This window comes from Castor canadensis, chromosome 2, assembly GCF_047511655.1.
Source record: "Castor canadensis chromosome 2, mCasCan1.hap1v2, whole genome shotgun sequence".
Classification (NCBI taxonomy): Eukaryota; Metazoa; Chordata; class Mammalia; order Rodentia; family Castoridae; genus Castor; species Castor canadensis.
The window spans coordinates 25,387,039-25,404,180 of NC_133387.1; the positions used below are offsets into that span (position 1 = coordinate 25,387,039).

Genomic DNA, 17,142 nt, shown 5'->3' on the forward strand with positions numbered 1-17,142 from the left:
CCAAGACAATGTGTATTTAGAGTTCACAGCTGAAATTCAAGTAAGTTCATGCAGCTATTTAAAAGAAAGTGCTAATGCTATATGAAGATATTTTAAAAAGGCCCTGTTGCCTCTCTTGCCATGTGACTACCTTCTCTCCTCTCTCTCTCTCTCTCTCTCTCTGTGTGTGTGTGTGTGTGTGTGTGTGTGCATACCTGTTTTCCCCCTCACTGGGTTATAAGCTTTATGAAGCCAGAGAATATGTCTGTTTTGCCCACCATTACAGCTCAAGCATTTGGCACTGTACTTTGCAGAATGCAACTCAGTGAATATCTGCTGTATTCTTATATAAATGAAGAAGAGGTTCATCCATTCAACAAACTTATACTGAGTTTCCTCTGTGTATGCAGAATTACATGCCTGGGTATGTTTTTAGAATCACAAGAGAACCTAGACTTTTGGGTGGGGAACTGGGGTTTGAAATCAAGGCTTCACACTGGCAAAGCAGGTATTCTACAGCTTTAGTCACACCTCCAGCCCATTGTGCTTTGGTTATTTTGGAGATGGGGGTCTCTCAAACTACTTGCCCAGACTGGCCTCAAACCTAGATCCTCCCAATCTCCACCTCCCAAGTAGCCAGGATTAAAAGCATGAGCCACTGGTTCCTGGCTAGAAACTAGACATTATAGAAGACAAATTTAGGGCATGGTGGCACACATCTATAGTCCCAGAGGTGAGGTGAGAGAATCACTTGAGCCCAGGAGTTCAAGACCAGCATTGTGAGACCCCACCCAACAACAAAAAACAAACAGAGACAAATGTGGACACACTGCAGATACAAATGTTAAGCAGACAGAGCACCTCTGGGAAGGTCTCCAAGCCCTACATTTCTAGGTGGGTGCTCTACCACTTGAGCCATACTCCCCCAGTCCTTCCAGCCATACACTTCTGAGCTTACAGGTCCAGGCCACATTTTTATGCCAACCCTGCCTTTGTAGAATGTTCCTCTGCCTCCTTTCCTTCCTCTACTCAACGAGTATTTATGATCAATGATGCCAAGCCCTAGGTTTGTCTACCTAGGTTGTCTGACTTCCTATTTTATTTGTTTTGGTGATACTGGGGTTTTGAACTCAGGCCTTTGAGCCTGCTAGGCAAGAGTTCTACCACTTGAGCCACACATCCAGTCCTTCTGACTTCCTATTTGAAAGGTAACCCCACTACTGAGGTGAAGCTGAGGCCTTGGAGCTCAGTCTAGTAGAGGAGTCGCGTGAGTAAACTGGTCATTAGGACCAAGGCCCTAGAGCGTGGGGTAGGTTTTCTGTGGGGGCAGAGCAACTTCCGCCTCACTAATACACCCTTCAGGTCAGGGTTCAAATCTCCCCTAGGCACTCCTCCAGGATCTGTGCACAAAGGGCCTTCTCAGATCCACTGGGGAATGAAGAGGACGCAGTGGGGTGTGCAGGCCTGTGGGGGCGGCCCATCCGGAAGCGGGACGGCGGGAGTTGGAAGGCCAGAGGCGAGTTCCATAGGGCTGGCGCCGGTTGACTGAGGGGCTGGGGCCGACGGGGCGAGGCCGAGGACTCAGGAGTCCCGCTGCAGAGTAGAGAAGTCGGCTCTCACTCACTGGTTATGGCCTCCATCTCGCCGGCCCCCCACAAGCGGTCTCCCTGGGGGGCCTCCCGCCGCCAGGCCGGTCCCGGCCCCAGAGGGGCTGTGGCGGCCAGAACGGCCTCTCGACACCAGATACCTCTGAGGCCACGCGCGCCCCCTCTTGGCGGAAACGGGCAACGCGCGTGCGTGGGGACGCCCCATGTGTCTCCTGCGGGGCGGGGCCGGGCGCTCCCAGCGCCGTGCTTGGAGGAGGCCGACGTGATCCTAACACTCCTGGCAACACCCCTATTTCCCCTGGCAGCTCAGATTCTCAGACTTTCCGCCTATTGGAAAGGGAGAAAGTTTCTTCTCCAAGCAAAGGCTATTGCTTTTTCCTGCTCGACTGGATCTTTTCCTTCATTGTACAAGATCAAGCGTTTCCTAATTCAAAAAACCAAAACCGAACACACACACACACATTCTCTCACTCCCTGTCTCTCTCTCTCTCCCTTAACCCCATTCCTCCTGATTTCTTTGATTCTCTTTAAAGTCTCCGTTAGAGTGATCTGTAGTCACGTTCTCCATTTAACCTCCCATTTTCTCTTTCATCCTAATCCAATCAGCTTTTTATTTGCACTGAAATGTCTCAGGGTTCTCCATTTTGCCAACTCCAATGGCCATCTCACTTGCCCTAGCAACTTTTGGCACAATGGATCATTATCTCTTTAAATCACTTTCTGCTCTTGGCTCCCAGGGCATGACATGCTTTGGGAGTTCCCTCTACCATAGTTCCTTTTGTTCATTTCACCTTCTATATTGAACCTCTAAATAATGGGACTGGACCCTTCTCTCTCCTCATCCAGTATCTCTCCATGTGACTGGATAGTCATCTCCTATGGACTCTGATGCTGCCTATATGCTAATATCCACCAAATCTCTGTCTTCGGCCCTGATTTCTCCACTAGTTTGGGATTCCTACTGCCTCCTTCACACAGTCACTTAGATGTCAAACTCATCAGGTAGAAAACATCTTAAATGGCTCCCCTAATCCTAAAAATTGTTCCTTGCTAACTCTTTACCATCCCAATAAATGATGCCACCATTCACTCAATTTCTCCAGGTAATGTCATCTTTCACGTGTCTGTTATCCCCCATCCAATTCATCAGCAAATCCTGAGGCTCCACCTCTAAATATATTCGGAACCATTTCTATTTCTACTGCCCTAATCCAAGCAACATCATCTCCTGACTGGACTACTGCAATAACTTCCTGACAGGACTCACTGTTTAGATTCCCTTCCCTTCATTCAGATTCCACACAATGGCCAAAGTGCTCTTTGGAAAGTGTAAAGAGAAGGGCTGAGATGTAGCTCAGTGGTACATTGGTTTCCTAGCATGTGCAAGCCCTGGCTTCAATCCCCAGCACTGAAAGGAAACCAAAAAACAATGAAAAATGGAAAGCAAATCATACCACGCCAACCTGGCTAAGACCCTCCTGTGGCTTTCTACTACACTCAAAATGAAAGCCAGACCTCTCAGCTGGCCTATGAGACTTAGAACTGGCCTCTGCCTATCTTTAAGAACATTCTGTTACCAGGGTCTTCCCACTTTGCTCCAGCCACAATGACCTTTGTTCTGTCCAATTTATAAAGCCCATTCTCACCTCTGGGCCTTTGCAGTTACTGTTCCTTCTGCCTGGTATGCTCCTTCCTTAGGCCTTTTATTTATTAATTAATTAATAATTAATTAACTTGGCAGTACTGGGGCTTGAGCTCAGGGTCTCACAATTATTAGGCAGGCACTCTACCTCTTGAGCCACATTTCCAGTTCATTTTGCTTTTGTTATTTTCAATATAGGGTCTCATGAACAATTTGCAGAGCTGGTCTCGAATCATGATCCTCCTGATCTCTGCTTCCTGAATAGTTATAATTTCAGGCATGAGCCACCAGGGCCCGGCTCTCCCTCAGGTCTTGAATGGCTGGATCCTTCTCATTATTCACCTCAACTGCCATCTTGAGAAGAAGGACTTTTCAAACTAGCCTATCTAAAGTAAACGCCTGTCTCATTCCTTCTCTGGATATGTTTTTATATTGCACTCATACATTTATTGCCACCTGAACTTGTGTTGCTTATTTATTTTGTGCCTTTCTCCATTAGAATCTCCTCTCCCTTGGAGAACTGACTTGTCTTGTTCATAGCTATTCTTTCAAACATAAAGACTTTCAGTAAATAGCTGATGACAAATGAATTTGCCCATTTTATTCACAAAATTGGGTCTCAGGGAGATAAAAATGACTTGCCCAAGAACACATTTTCTTTTTTTTTTTTGCAGTACTGGGGTTTGAACTCAGGGCCTACTGAGCCACTCTACCAGCCCTTTTTTGTGAAGGTTTTTTTCAAGATAGAGTCTTGCAAACTATTTGCCCAGGCTGGCTTCGAAACTTGATCCTCCTGATCTCTGCTTCTTGAGTAGCTAGGATTACAGGTGTGAGCCATTGGTGTCCAGCACATTTCCAAGTAGTAGAGCTGTGCCTAAGAATCTAGGTGATCTGAGACTAAAGCCCACATTCTTTTTCCTGTGCTATACATCTCCTGCCATTTTTACCCTTCTTCATTGCACATTTTCTGCACTTCCCTTTACTTACATCTTCTGTTCCCTTCTCTTTCCCTGTTGCTCTTACACCTATGCTTGTTCCTCTCCAGGCTGGCTCTCAAGCCTTCCTTTTTTTCTCCATTTATACTTTCCATTTGGCTTGATCTCAGTTCTCCCCAGAGAGTCCCTGCTGTTTTCTAGGGCAGCTCCCCAAAACCTTCCAGAAGCCCACAGAAGAAACAAAAGCTCCTTCTTTATTTGGTGGTGCAGCAGAATGTGGGACGCCTGCCTTGCTACTTTCCAGAGACAAAGGGGTGTGGGCGTTGGAAGAGAGAGATTTGAAGGCCACAAGTTCAGGTCCAAGGGAGCCAGAGAAGCACTGTCATCTACTTCCTTTAAAGACACACAGAAGCTGGGTGTTCGTGGCTCACATCTGTAATCCTAGTTATTCAGGAGGCAGAGATCAAGGGGATCATGGTTCGAAGCTAGCCTGGGTAAAGAGTTCAAGAGACCTTATCTCAAAAAAGGGCTGGTGGAGTGGCCCCGAATTCAAACCCCAGGACTGCAAAAAAAAAAAGACACATAGAAAGCCCTCCAGTCACATCAAATTGGCTCCATGTTCTTTCCCATCATGCCCTTTGAGGGACTGGAAATCTAACTTAGAATTCAACCTTGACCACCCAAGGGCAAGGGATGTGGTATGAAGTAGGAATATGAGAGAAAAAGGAAAGAATGAGCCTGAGAGAGAACATGTGAGGAGGAAGGCAGGGCAAGAAAGGGAAAGGGAAGACAGAAGAGCCAGGTAGAAATACAAAGGAAGGAAATTGGGGAAAGAGGAGAATAAAGGGGCAAGGAAAAGAGAAAAGGGTAAGAATGGCCTAGAAAAATGAGGCAAAAATACTGAATTAGGTTATTTTTGTCTGTGATATTTCAGGAGGAAAAAAAAGGCTTGAGTGGCAACTTGTGTAGCCACCCCACCTCCATTAAAATGGAGCAGGATTACCTTGGAGCTGCTGGATCTGCTTGGTGAACACCTCAGCCTGCTGGGCACTGGCCAGTCTTTCGTCTTCCAGGAGTCCTGAAGTGAGAAAGTGGCATCGGGTTTGGATCCAAGGGAGCACAGAGCCTTTGGGCTCAGATCCCTTATCCTGTCACAGGTGCTCACCTTGCAGCTCCAGGGAGTCGTCCTCATGCTGACCAGCCAGCTCACGGGTCTCCTCCAGCTCTGCCACCAGCTGGAGCACCTGAGCCCTCAGCTCCTCCAGCTCAGTCTCTGTGAGACTCAGGCCCCGGTGCTTGCTGACCGACAGGGAGCCCACACTGTCACTTTTCTGTACTTGTTCTTCTTCTTCTTCCACTTCTTCTTCCTCTTCTTCCTCCTCTTCCTCTTCTTCCTCATACAGAGCTGGGAGTAATACCTCCCCTAGGAGAGACACCCACCCACCATAGTCAGCATTGCTACCTGCCCACAGTCCTTCCAGGGCCTAGATGATAAAATAGTGCCACCTGGTGACTCCTAGGGAGCTCCTAGGCAGGACCCATACTCATCAGGAGTCCTCTGGTCTAAGGGTCAAGTTTAGAGGTATCCCCTCCCCCTCCAAAGTTTTGTGGCCCAATATCCAACTTGGTGGCTCCCTTCAGCTGGCTTTCAGCAAATGAAGCACCCTGGTGCTGGCTCAGCCATGAGAACCTTGCACAAGAAAACCTGGTACTTCTAGTCTCGTCTCTGGGTATGGGACAAAGTAAAGAAAGGATTCAGGCCAGCCCAGGCAAAAACAAGACCCTACCTGAAAAATAACTAAGCAAAAAAGGGCTGGCGGCATGGCTCAGGTGGTAGAATGCATGCCTAGCAAGCTTCAGACCCTGTGTTTCAAGCCCCTCTAAGGGAGGGGTGGGCAGGGAGGGTATAGGGTGGAAGGACTCAGACAATGAGTGTGTCTTTAGGTCACACTGTTTGTAGACAGTTCAAAAAAATTGTCCAGGTAGTTTGTGAGACATTCACCTTTCCATAATAAGAAAGCACTGGCTGTCAGTAGGCAGAGAAATACTTAAATACTGGGGCCCTTTCAAATGTATGGTATGAAATAACTTTTTGAAATTTTTACAAGGTCCACCTGGTTTCTCCCTGCTGGGTGTCATGAGGTCCACCCCTTCCCTGCTGACCCAAGGCAGATTTCAGGGTAAGTCTTAGCTTGAACTTTTGTGCAAAAGAAAGCCTGCCATCTTGATATGTTATTAAAAACTGGGGTTTGGTGCTGGTCCCCAGCTTCTGGTTGGTGAGCACCCCCTCCTTTACTGCAATGCAGTTCCTGTAAGTAACAAAAACTTGTCTGGTTGGTAGTTGCTTTGTTTCGAAATTCTGGATCTTTGGTCTTACTTTCTCTAACACCAGACATCCGGGACCCCTTGTGTCATGACCCCCCTTAGGGGGAGCTGGGTTGCCCATAGTGAATGTGTAGAGAGGCCTGGGGACATTTCACAAGTAGTCCTGGGAAATGTACTAGCAGCAACTGCCAAGTCACATGGATGTGTGGGGATGCATATGTGTTGGGAATTTGGCGTCACGTCTCCCCTTCCTGGGCTCTTTCAGGCAGTAAAGATGCTAGACAACCAAAGCCACAACATCCAAAGTTACCAGTGGTGGCTCCAGGAAGACAGTTCTCACCACCATGTTCTTGCTTTTTAAAATAAGAGACAGCTTGGGATCTGGGTCGGCAGGCAGTGAGAACAAACCCCCTGCTGAAAGGCTGCTTCAAAGCTCTGTCCAACAGGCCTCTTTTCTGTCTGGCAGCTCCCCTAGGACACACAACCTGGTTAGCTGGGTGATTGGGGCCCCAAAGGGATGCATCTTGAACTTCCATCAGTGCCTGAAACCTGAAGAGGGGTAGCCTGAGGTGCAGGGGGAGGGAAGGGCTGTGTCCAGGCTGGGAGTTCTGGGGTCAGAGGGAGGGAGGAGGATGGAAGGAAATGGGGGAGGCGGGGAAGAGGAAGAAGGAAAGCCTTTTCAGAAAACTCACCCTCCATAGCTTGCATTCCACGCCGTTCCAAGGACCCCCATCGTTGGCCTTTCTTCCTCTCACAGCCCTCAGACATCTCATAGGAGCCTAAAGTGGTCACTGTGGGTCCTGTGAGCCGGGAAACAGGAGGCATTGTAGGCTGCACTGGGTGGGGGGGGGGGGCTGAGGATTTGGGGGAAAAGAAGGAATGTCTTCTAGCTCCTGGGACTTGTGATCCAGTGGAGGTGCCTGACTCACTCTGCCCTGCTCTGCGGTTCTCCTTCCTCAGCCACCTCTCATACTCTGCTTATGGAGGGGACCCCAGCCTGGCGTTGCCCCGTCTTCCCAGCGCCCCTGTTCCAAGCTCCTCTTCCTGGTACAGACAGAAAAAGGGTGTGTGTCTATTGAGCCTGGGAGACAGGGAAGAGAGGGGCTAGGATGGGAGAAAGAGGGCAGGAGCTAGGAAAGAAGGGGCTGAAAGGGTGCGGTGGCACGCAGGAAGGGCGGCGTGCGGGAAGGGGCTCCGAGTCAGGGCCGCTCCCCTCCGCCCGCATCCCTCACAAGACCTCGCCCATCCCACCCAGCTCGACGCTCAGGAGGCTTCGGGGCTGGAGGGGCGCAGGCTCTGGACCCCCCGCGGGCTGGAAGCACGATTGAGCTGGATTGATGACATGGGGAATGCCCGGGGAGGGGAAGCCCCAGGCCGAAAGATGGAGACCGGGCTCGAGTGGAGGCCGGGATGGAGGGAGCCGACTTACTGCGGGGAGCACCTGGGGTCTGGAGGGAGGGGAGCTGAGGAGAGGAAGGGGGGCGTGGGGAGCTGAGGGAGGGGCGGCTCTGACCTGGGCCGGGGCAGCTCCAGCCCGCGGCTCCCGCGCCGGCCCCGGCGCCCGCCTCCATGGCCGCTCCCGCCGCCGCCGCCGCCGCCGCCGCCTCCCCGAGCAGAAGCCGCAGTCGCGGGGCCGCGGACCCGGAGCCGGTGCTCAGGGAGGAGGTGGGGCCGGCCGAGGGGGCGGGGCCTGTCCGGCCCACCTGACGCCGGCCCCCGCCCGCCGCCTCCCGGAAGCCCTCCCTGCGACCGGGTGCGTGTCCCCGATGCGCCCCAGGCTTGTGCAGCGAGCGCGAGGAGCTGCCGGGCTTGGACAGCCGACGTGAGCTACTCAGGGCAGAGCTATAGAGAGAAAGAACGGTAGAACCCTCTGGTTCTGGCAGCAGGTTCCACCCCGGGTCAGCTGCGGGGAGGAACCCCTCTTCGCCAAGTGACAGGGCCCGGTCCCTGTCCAGTGTTTGGGGAAGAAAGGACAGGATGAATTGTTTCCTCCAAGCGCGCAGACACGCGCGCTCCTCCTCCACTTCCACCATCAACGCGGACCCCAACCCTGAGCGCGGTGGCATCACTCGCCCAGAGTCAGGGACCAACTAAGGAGGGCCCTCCCGTGACCCTCGCTCTGGCGCCTGGCGGCCTCAAGTGCAGGAAGACCTCCTCTCTCCACCCCTTCGAGCCACGCTCCTGAGCAGCCTGCTGCAGTCGTTCTCAGGAAGAGTGGGGCTTACCTCACTTACGCAACTGTTCACTCATTCATTCATTCATTCAAGGAATGACTCCCCTGTACCAGGCGGGTCTCAGGATAGACGTGGATACACGGGAACCGGGGCTTCCCAGCACATGGAGAAAATTGCAGAGAGTGTCCTGGCCAGGGATGCACTCCAATCCTTTCTCTTGCATTTTCCCTCCCCAGGTCTGTTCACCCCTACAAGGCACAAGCCCTCCATGTTCACAGAAAAAGAAGCATTTCTTTGCCTGCACATCCCCTGCTTATCCTTCAGCCCTCTGTTGGGAGTCATCTCTAGGCAGCTTTCTTTGACACCCTATCCTTTCCTCATGAAATGTCCCTGTTGAGCTCTACCCTGTCATCTGCCCCACTGGGCAGCACTAGGTCACTCTGTTGTCAGGATTGGAAGTATCTTAGTCACCTTTGTACCTCTAGCATCTAATAAAGTACCTGATCCATAGAATAAAGAAGTAAACGTCAATCTCCCAACTACACAGTTTAATGGGTTTTCTGTTTTGTTTTGTTTTTGTGCTGCTGGGGTTTGAACTCAGGGCCTATACTGTGTGGGCCACTACACCAACCCTATTTTTGTGATGAGGTTTTTTGAAATAAGGTCTCGAACCTATTTGTGGGGTCTGGCTTCGATCCACCATCCTCTTGATCTTTGCCTCTTGAGTAGCTAGGATTACAGGCATAAGCCACCAGCGCCTGGCTAGGTCTGTTTTATTTAACACATAATTGTGAAATTCAGTGTTTCCTTTTAACGTGTTATCTTCCTCTTCTTTCTTCTTCTTCTTCTTTTTTTTAATTTTTATTTTATTCATATGTGCATACAATGTTTGGGTCATTTCTCCCCCCTTCCCCCGGCCCCCTTCCTTTCCTCCTCCTCCTCCTCCTCCTTCTCCTCCTCTCCTCCTCCTCCTTCCTCCTCCTCCTTCCTCTCCCTCTTCTCCCCCTTCCCCCTTCTCTACATCCCTCCCTTCTTCCCTCCCTCCCCCTCCACTGATGCTCTGAAAAATGATGAACAGAGATGAAAGATGTTTCATTTGCTACCAATAGGCTAGGGTTCCATGGGAAAGGCTGTTGAACAAGCCCACAGAGGGTCTATCCAGTCTTGGGGAGCAGGGCAGTAGCTGTGGGCAATGATGGGAAGGGGCTGGCGTTGGGAACTTGGGGAAGTGACAGAGACTAACTCTGAAAGGCCCGTGGCTCTGGTCCACTACAACTCCTTCTAGTTCTGCCTCAGAAGCAGGGTCAGATTAGCAGTTGGCCTTGGTTGCCAACTGGGCAGATGGAAGGAGGGACAGGGAAGAAGTTGTCTATTGTAACATCCAGGGGCCCAAACTCTCCTTAGGGAGCTCTGATCTTGAGTGTTAGGAAGTATCTCTCCCTGCAGGTTTTGGGAACCTTGATTTTGGGAACATTCAAGGGAGACCTGAGCCAGTCTATTATCAGGAGTCCTACTGTTTAGACCAGTATGAAGTTGAGGGTGAGGGTGAATAAGGGGCAGGAGGAAAGAGTTTAGGAGGTATGGGGGGGGGGAGAGCTTAGGGGGACCTGCCATCCAGCAATGCTTCTCTGAAGGTCCAGGAGTGGTGGGCAGGTCAGCCAGGTAATCAGTTTAGGGGATGATCTGAATTAATCCCCATAATCCCTGGATTTAGGACTCAACTTCCCTCCTAATCCCATCCCAGAAGATCATCCTATCTGAGGACCAACACAGCCATTTAGCTCTCTTTACCCTTATTTCTAAATGCCTAAGTGCTTTTGTTAAAAATGAATATTTGAAATATGCAGAAAAGAACAGTACAAAGAATAACCTAACCAATACTCATGTACACAGGACTGAGATCCAACATCTATTCAACTCTTGCCACATTTCATTCTGTGGTTTTACGGTTTTACTTTATATGGACGTATCCTCAAACCAAATACAGAATTTTGATTTGTGTGTTTTAGGCCTCTGTCTAAATGGTGTTATACCCTTTTTCTGTGGTTTTCTCCAAATTTTAAACACTTACCTATGTTCTTTCATACAGTTCCGGTTCATCTCTGAATAAACCACAATTTATTTATCAGCTCATCTGCTGGTAAGCATTTCTGGTTTTCCATACTACAAGCAATGCCGCAGTGGGCAGTTCTGTGCATCTCTTTGGCATGTGTGTGTGTTTCCCTAGGGCAAATACCTGGAAATGGAATTTCTGGGTCATGGAGAATGTAATTTCATGCCAAATTGCTCTATAAAGTACTTGGACCAACTTAAACACCATAAACAGAGCAGTGACTTTATTTTTTTATTTATCTTATTTATTCCCCAGGGCCCCCCCCCCCGATTTGGAAGTTAAATTCTATTTCTACTGTGTGTGTTTAGTAATTACCTGTTTATATTTTCTAAAAAGTCTTACTTAAGTGTACAGTGAATCAATCTCACCATACTTTTCCTGAATGACAGAAGGGGTTTAAAACATATTAACTCTGATCTTCTTCCCCCCACAATCCCACATATTTCAATCTAGAATTATCGTTTCCAGTCTCAGTAAGGCTCACCACCACCACCACCACCACCACCACCATCTCAGTGCTTGTTTAGATTAACTAACATAATTATAAATATATCTGTTCACTATTTCCTCTTGCAATCCACTCTTTCCTTCTCATTTCAGTTTCATTCTTAAGAAATATATCCATTTGTGGCATTTCAGTGAAAGTCCTTGAATGGTAAGCATTCTCAGTCTTTGTCATAAAATGTCTTTTTTTCATACCCTTTAAATGTAAATTTCATGGGTATAGAATTCTAGATGACAGGTAGTTTCTCTTGGCGTTTTCAAAAATTTTATTTTGAATTAGCATATAATAATATAAGGGGATTTCATTATGTCTGGCCTTTTGAAGGCATTTTTCCTAGAATCTTTTCTACTAATGAGTAACAATATTTTTCTATAAACCTTTTTCTATAAATATTTTCTGTTATTTTTTTCTATAATCTTTTGTTGCTTATAAGAACAGTTCTACAGTTTCACCACAGTATGTTGATGAGCTCAAGGCTTAACCTGAGGACCTGCACCTTTCTTCCATTTTGGAAATTATCAGCATTATTTGCTGGAATATTACATTGCTTCTATTCTCTGAGCGTCTTTCAGGAACTCATATTGTGTGTCTATACATGCATATGCATATATATGTATATACATACATCAATATGTCTCATTCTTTTTCTTAGTCCTTTTAATTATTATTTCCTCTTTATTTTTTGGCATTCTTTTTAAAATTTTCTTTTATATTTTTTATTTTCATATTATTGTTGTGCTGAGGGTACATTGTGACATTTACAAAAGTGCTTACAGTATATCATAATTGAATTTACCCTCTGCATCATTCTCCTTTATCCTCCTCCACCATTCCTGGATTATTATTTCATATTTATTTTCATCACTGTTCTACTGTTTCATATTTTTAATGATTTAATCAGCTCTATTTTCTACTTCATTAATTCTCTCTTCACCAGAATCTAATCTACTTTTTAATACATCATTGATTCTTTTATTTTAAAGATTATGTCTTTCACTTTTTAAATTTTATCATTTTTACATTTACTCACATGTGCGCACATTGTTTGGGCCACCTCCCCTACCCTGCTCCCCTCTGTATTTCACTTCTTAATGTTTTTTTTCCTTTCAACAATCTACTGTTTTCCATTGTGCCCTATTTTCATTGCAGTTTATTTTCTTGTCTTTAATCTTTGGTATATTTAAGTATACTTATTATGTAGTATTTTTCATGTTATATTCTTGGAGTTCTCTCTTATTTGTTGTGTTCCTTTGTTGCTTGTGATGAATTGCTTCTTAGTCTAGTTTTGCTTCATCTGTGACTGGGATGGTCCCCAAAATGGCAAGAGAGGAATTCCTTAAAGGGCATGCCCCAAACCATCCCAAATTGGGGTTGGTTGTTCTAATGGCTGGATGAGCAGTCCAGAGCATTTTTTGTTCTGGGAGCATACATACAAAGTAGGCTGTTGAGTACCCTCAAAGCAGACAGTGAATCAAAGGATATTCTACCTAGGTGTGTCCACAATGATGGGGTCAGGGTGTGGTGTTTATATGAGGACTGAAGGAGTTTGGCTTGGGATAGAGGTAACTGCTCTGAGTTTAGCGGCATGATTGATCTTTCGGTGTTTTGAACAACAACCTAAACACTTTTATCAGTGCCTGCATATGTTCAAGCCTGAAGGAGAAACACACAACTGACTGTGTCACAGGGTGATCAATGCATTCTGTATTTCTTGGTCAAGATAGAAGAAAAAGTAGGAGAAACTACAGTCTTATATCATTTTATTGTGAGCTCTTCTTTAGTAGGTTTTTCATTTTTGTGGTTGATAGTGGTAGTGTATGTGTGAGTCCCATATGGCTTGGCTTATGAAGACCTTCTTATAGACTTCTTTTTGATGCTGTGTAGCTGTGTGGTATTCCTAAGGCTTTCAAGAGTCCTAAACCAGGTTTATATCTAATTTCTCTGCTTGGATTCAGCACCATGTAAATAACATACAGTATACCCCTCCACCCCTACCCAGGACTCCCAGTGGACGCCTGAAACCATGGACAGTACTGAAGCCTATATATACTATGTTTTTCCTATACACAAATATAACATTTATTTTGCAGTAGTCTCCCCTTTAACCACATTTTTTTTCTTTTTATAGTTTCAGTCATTCACATCTAACTGTGGCTGGACAGTACTTATGGAAACTTCCAGAAACAGGCAATTTATAAGTTTTAAAATGCATGCCATCCTGAGCAGCAAGATGAACTCTTGAGCCATCCAGCTTCTACCAGCCCAGAATGTGATTCATCATTTAGTCCAGAGTATCTACACTGTATATGCTACCCACCCATTTAGTAATTTAGTATTGTCTATGGGCTAGACTGTTGCATTATGACAGTGCTTGTGTTCAAGTAACCAAGCTATATCTCAATGCCTACATCAGTCCCCTCACTTTGACTCATCACATTGTCATTGTATTATCTCTCATTGATCACAAGAAAGGTAAGTACAGTACAATAAGATATTTTGAGAGAGGTCATATTCACAAAATTTTTATTATAGAAAGTTGTTATAATTATCCTATTGTATTATTATTCTCTTACTGTGTCTAATTCATACAGTGAGTCCAGATGTAACACTAGCATTTGGTCAGGCTTGGGACTTCAGTTTCTTAGGGTTTGCTTGTATTTCTACTCCTTTTCTTTGTGTCCTTCGACTGGTGGATGTCATTTTTAGTTCTCTTTTCATGGGCATGTTATGTCTTTGATGTTCTGAGCTTTATTCAGTTCCAGCTCCTTGCCTCTGGAGGACTGAGCACACATCCAGGGGGCATTAAAACCCAGCTCCAAGTCCAGAGCATTTATCTGTGTCTGATACTCACCACAGGCCACTCTGGCATCCTCTTCTTTTTTGCTTTGAGTTTGCATTCCTTTTTAAAATTCTGATTTTTTAAAAAAAGTTGCACTTGTCTGTATTCTAATTTTAACTTCTATTTTATCCAACATCTCTGTGTGTGATTGGGAGGAGCACTGGATGAGGGGGTAGTTACACTAGCCCAGTCTATCATGTGCCAGAAGCTTCTCTCTAGATTTTCTTTATCTTAGAATTATTCCTAACAATCACTGTGCCCTTAAGGTGTGCATTACAGTTTCTGAATTAATCCTTCCAACAACTCTGAGAAACAAGTATCATTGTTCCCATTTTACCGGGAACAAAACTGAGTCTCAGAACATAAGTTTCAATCCTAGCTTTTGGACCCGGAGTCCAGTGTGTTTCACAGTTTGGGTTTTATATCAAGAGCTTGCTCGTTCTTGACCTTGAGTTCAGTTCCAGCCCCCAGATAGTCCTGATCACTTGCTCTTCACCTGAGGCCCTGTGAGAATCTATCTTTCTGCTTACCACAGTATAACCCTTTGGCTCTAACCTCTGTAGGCTCCTCCAGAGGCTGTGCCAGCCTTCTCCTGCCCAGTTTGGCGCTGTGAAAATAATAGGGGCACACACAGGCCACGGTTACTGGGGATACTGACCAGCAGTTGCCCTCAGGAGCCTTTAACCACACATCACTAGGCCTTAGAAAGTGCAGGCAGTATATGTGGCAGCTGGCCAAAGCAGGGGAACAGAAAAGAATAAATAGGGCTCGTCCGGGATTTGAACCCGGGACCTCTCGCACCCTAAGCGAGAATCATACCCCTAGACCAACGAGCCACTGGTAGTTATAACTGGCCAGATGTGTCCTCCCTGCCACATCATCACCATTTGCAGCAGCAACAGCAATTTGTGGTTCCTAGGAGCAGCCTCTCTGCTCCTCCCTCCAGGCTGGCTGCCAGCCCAGGCTGGCACGCTCCCTCAGACCTCACTCCTGGGTTCTCTCCACTCCTCCCTTGTCCACAGCAGAGCCATACTGATACTTTTCTGGAAGGGGTTCCAGGCAGAGCCCATTCTTCCCAGTGGATGAATGGAAGAAGGGCAGCGAAGGAAGTAGGTCTGGTAACCTCTTCTTTCCCTCAACCCCAGGGTTGTGTAGACCTGTCTGGGAGCTCTTGCACCAAATTAAAAATCACCCATCTTTCTTAGCTTATGATCAGACTACCAGAAAAAGATTCTTCAGACTCCTAGGGGAAGCCCCAGAAGGCTGTTCCAGCTTACTCTTGACTAGGTGACATTTGCTATATTAGTTTCTTCATTCACCCTCTGAGAAAGGCAGCACCTGCCTTGTCCACCTTACAGGTGATGGTAAGGATCAGGGGAGAGAACATATGTGAAACTCTGCAAACTGTAAAGTGCTATACAAAGGAAATGGGTTAGGACAGCAACACAAGGCAGGGGAGAGTACAAGAGTAAAGTGGCCATTTGATGCCAGTTGAGGGCGGTCAGTGTTCTCTGTGCTTCATGGGCCCTCTTTAACCTTATGACAACCTGGTGAAATTGTCATCACCCCTGCTGTAAGATAAAGATGCTTGCCTAAATTCAGCGTCTTCACTTTTACCTGAACCTGGTTTAAATGCAGTACAAACAGATACCCGTATTTTCTAGAAAACCAGAGTTAGAAATAAATCCTGCACATTCCCTCCTTGCCTTCCCTACCCCAGCCAGCCCTGCTCATCCAGCTCAGGGAAGTTGCCTTGGGTAGAACATACTCACAGCCCCTCTGCCCAGAGAAGCACTTGGCTGGGACCCAAGCCAGGTCTCAGCTCGGAAGCATTTTCAGCAAAGTCCTCCTAGGAGTGCCAGCTTTGAGCAACATCACTCCCTGGCACACCCACCAGGAGGAACAATTCAGGGAATGTGTGCTGAGGTCATGGAATGACATGTTGAGTATGCTTTTATTTATAAGCCAGTTTAAATCTCAGAAACAGCTTCCCAAAAAAGTCTTTTTGGCTTAAGAATAGATGAGCAGTTACGTCTCTCTGGTCACGATTAGTTAGCAGAGCCAGATGTCTGGTCCAGACACTCCTGGATAGCAATAATAAAACTTTATGTCCTGGGAACAAAGAAATGTGTGCCAATCCAGGGCCAACCCATTCTCAGAAGTGAGGGCCATTCTTCCTGCCTACCGGAGAAAGGTACTGTTTCATTAGGTTTCTGCATCACAAGATGGAGGGAGGGGTCCTCCAAGTTTAGGGTTCTACACCAAGTCCAGTGCTAAAGGGTTCAACCTGAACATCTGTTGCCACTAGTGACTTTTTTGAACATGTTCTTAAGACTTTCGTTCTTTCACTCTTCTATTCATTCCAGGACATTTGCTGTGAAGATTCTCATCACAGATGTGCTGAGGATGTAGTGAGATTGATCTGGTTAGATGCTTACTCAGAGAGAAAGGCATTTCAAGCCTCCAAATAGTCCAAATTTCTCTGGATCAGAGGAGCTCTGCAGAGTCCAAGATTTCATAGTTCCAAACTGTGCTTTGTGCTTTGTTGAGTCCATATTGGGGGTCAGTGATAGACCCAGGCCTGTAATACTGCCTGTGTGTGTGCTTAGGGATGCTGTTGAGGACATTGTTTATTATATCCCTCCAATGTCTCCTTTGTGAAGTCCCCAGGGAGGCTTTCTTGTCTGTCATAATCTCAAGAAGAGTTGTTTTGCATTGATTCTCTGGCCACTTTGAATTATGTAAATAAATGGCTTCTAGATAGTATGGAGCTGAGTGTGTGGCAATTGTATCTTAATTTCATTCTTGACATTAACTCCTTGGTGGTGTTTCTCTTTCTTCTGTCCCTACATTTGATTCATGTCTTCCTTTTGTGCCCCATATATTCCTACAAGCCTCTTTTAATCTATTTCTGCACAAGAATGGGGTATAAATAAATGAACTCCTAATGAGGATAGAAGAAAAAGCCCTGAAACTATTCAGAAAATAGCCACTTTTTCTAGGCCTTTCCTTTTTCTGGACAA

General features: G+C 46.7%; 1 protein-coding gene and 1 non-coding gene across 14 annotated transcripts in view; both read right to left on the minus strand.

The window, feature by feature from the left end:
- Nucleotides 1–8,081, minus strand: part of Ccdc136 (coiled-coil domain containing 136) — a 28,621-nt gene extending 20,540 nt beyond the window's left edge. For all 13 annotated transcript variants that reach the window (XM_074063703.1, XM_074063682.1, XM_074063670.1 and 10 more), the window contains exons 1-4: nucleotides 8,002–8,081; nucleotides 7,181–7,288; nucleotides 5,329–5,586; nucleotides 5,167–5,241 (exon numbers count right to left, since the gene is read on the minus strand). In XM_074063703.1, the coding sequence (XP_073919804.1) occupies nucleotides 5,167–5,241; nucleotides 5,329–5,586; nucleotides 7,181–7,288; nucleotides 8,002–8,059 (499 nt within the window). In that variant the 5' untranslated portion in view covers nucleotides 8,060–8,081. The remainder of the gene's footprint in view (nucleotides 1–5,166; nucleotides 5,242–5,328; nucleotides 5,587–7,180; nucleotides 7,289–8,001) is intronic.
- A 6,802-nt stretch (nucleotides 8,082–14,883) lies between these two features.
- Nucleotides 14,884–14,955, minus strand: Trnap-agg (transfer RNA proline (anticodon AGG)). The gene has a single exon. It is a non-coding gene; the product is annotated as a tRNA-Pro (tRNA).
- Nucleotides 14,956–17,142: the final 2,187 nt, after the last annotated feature.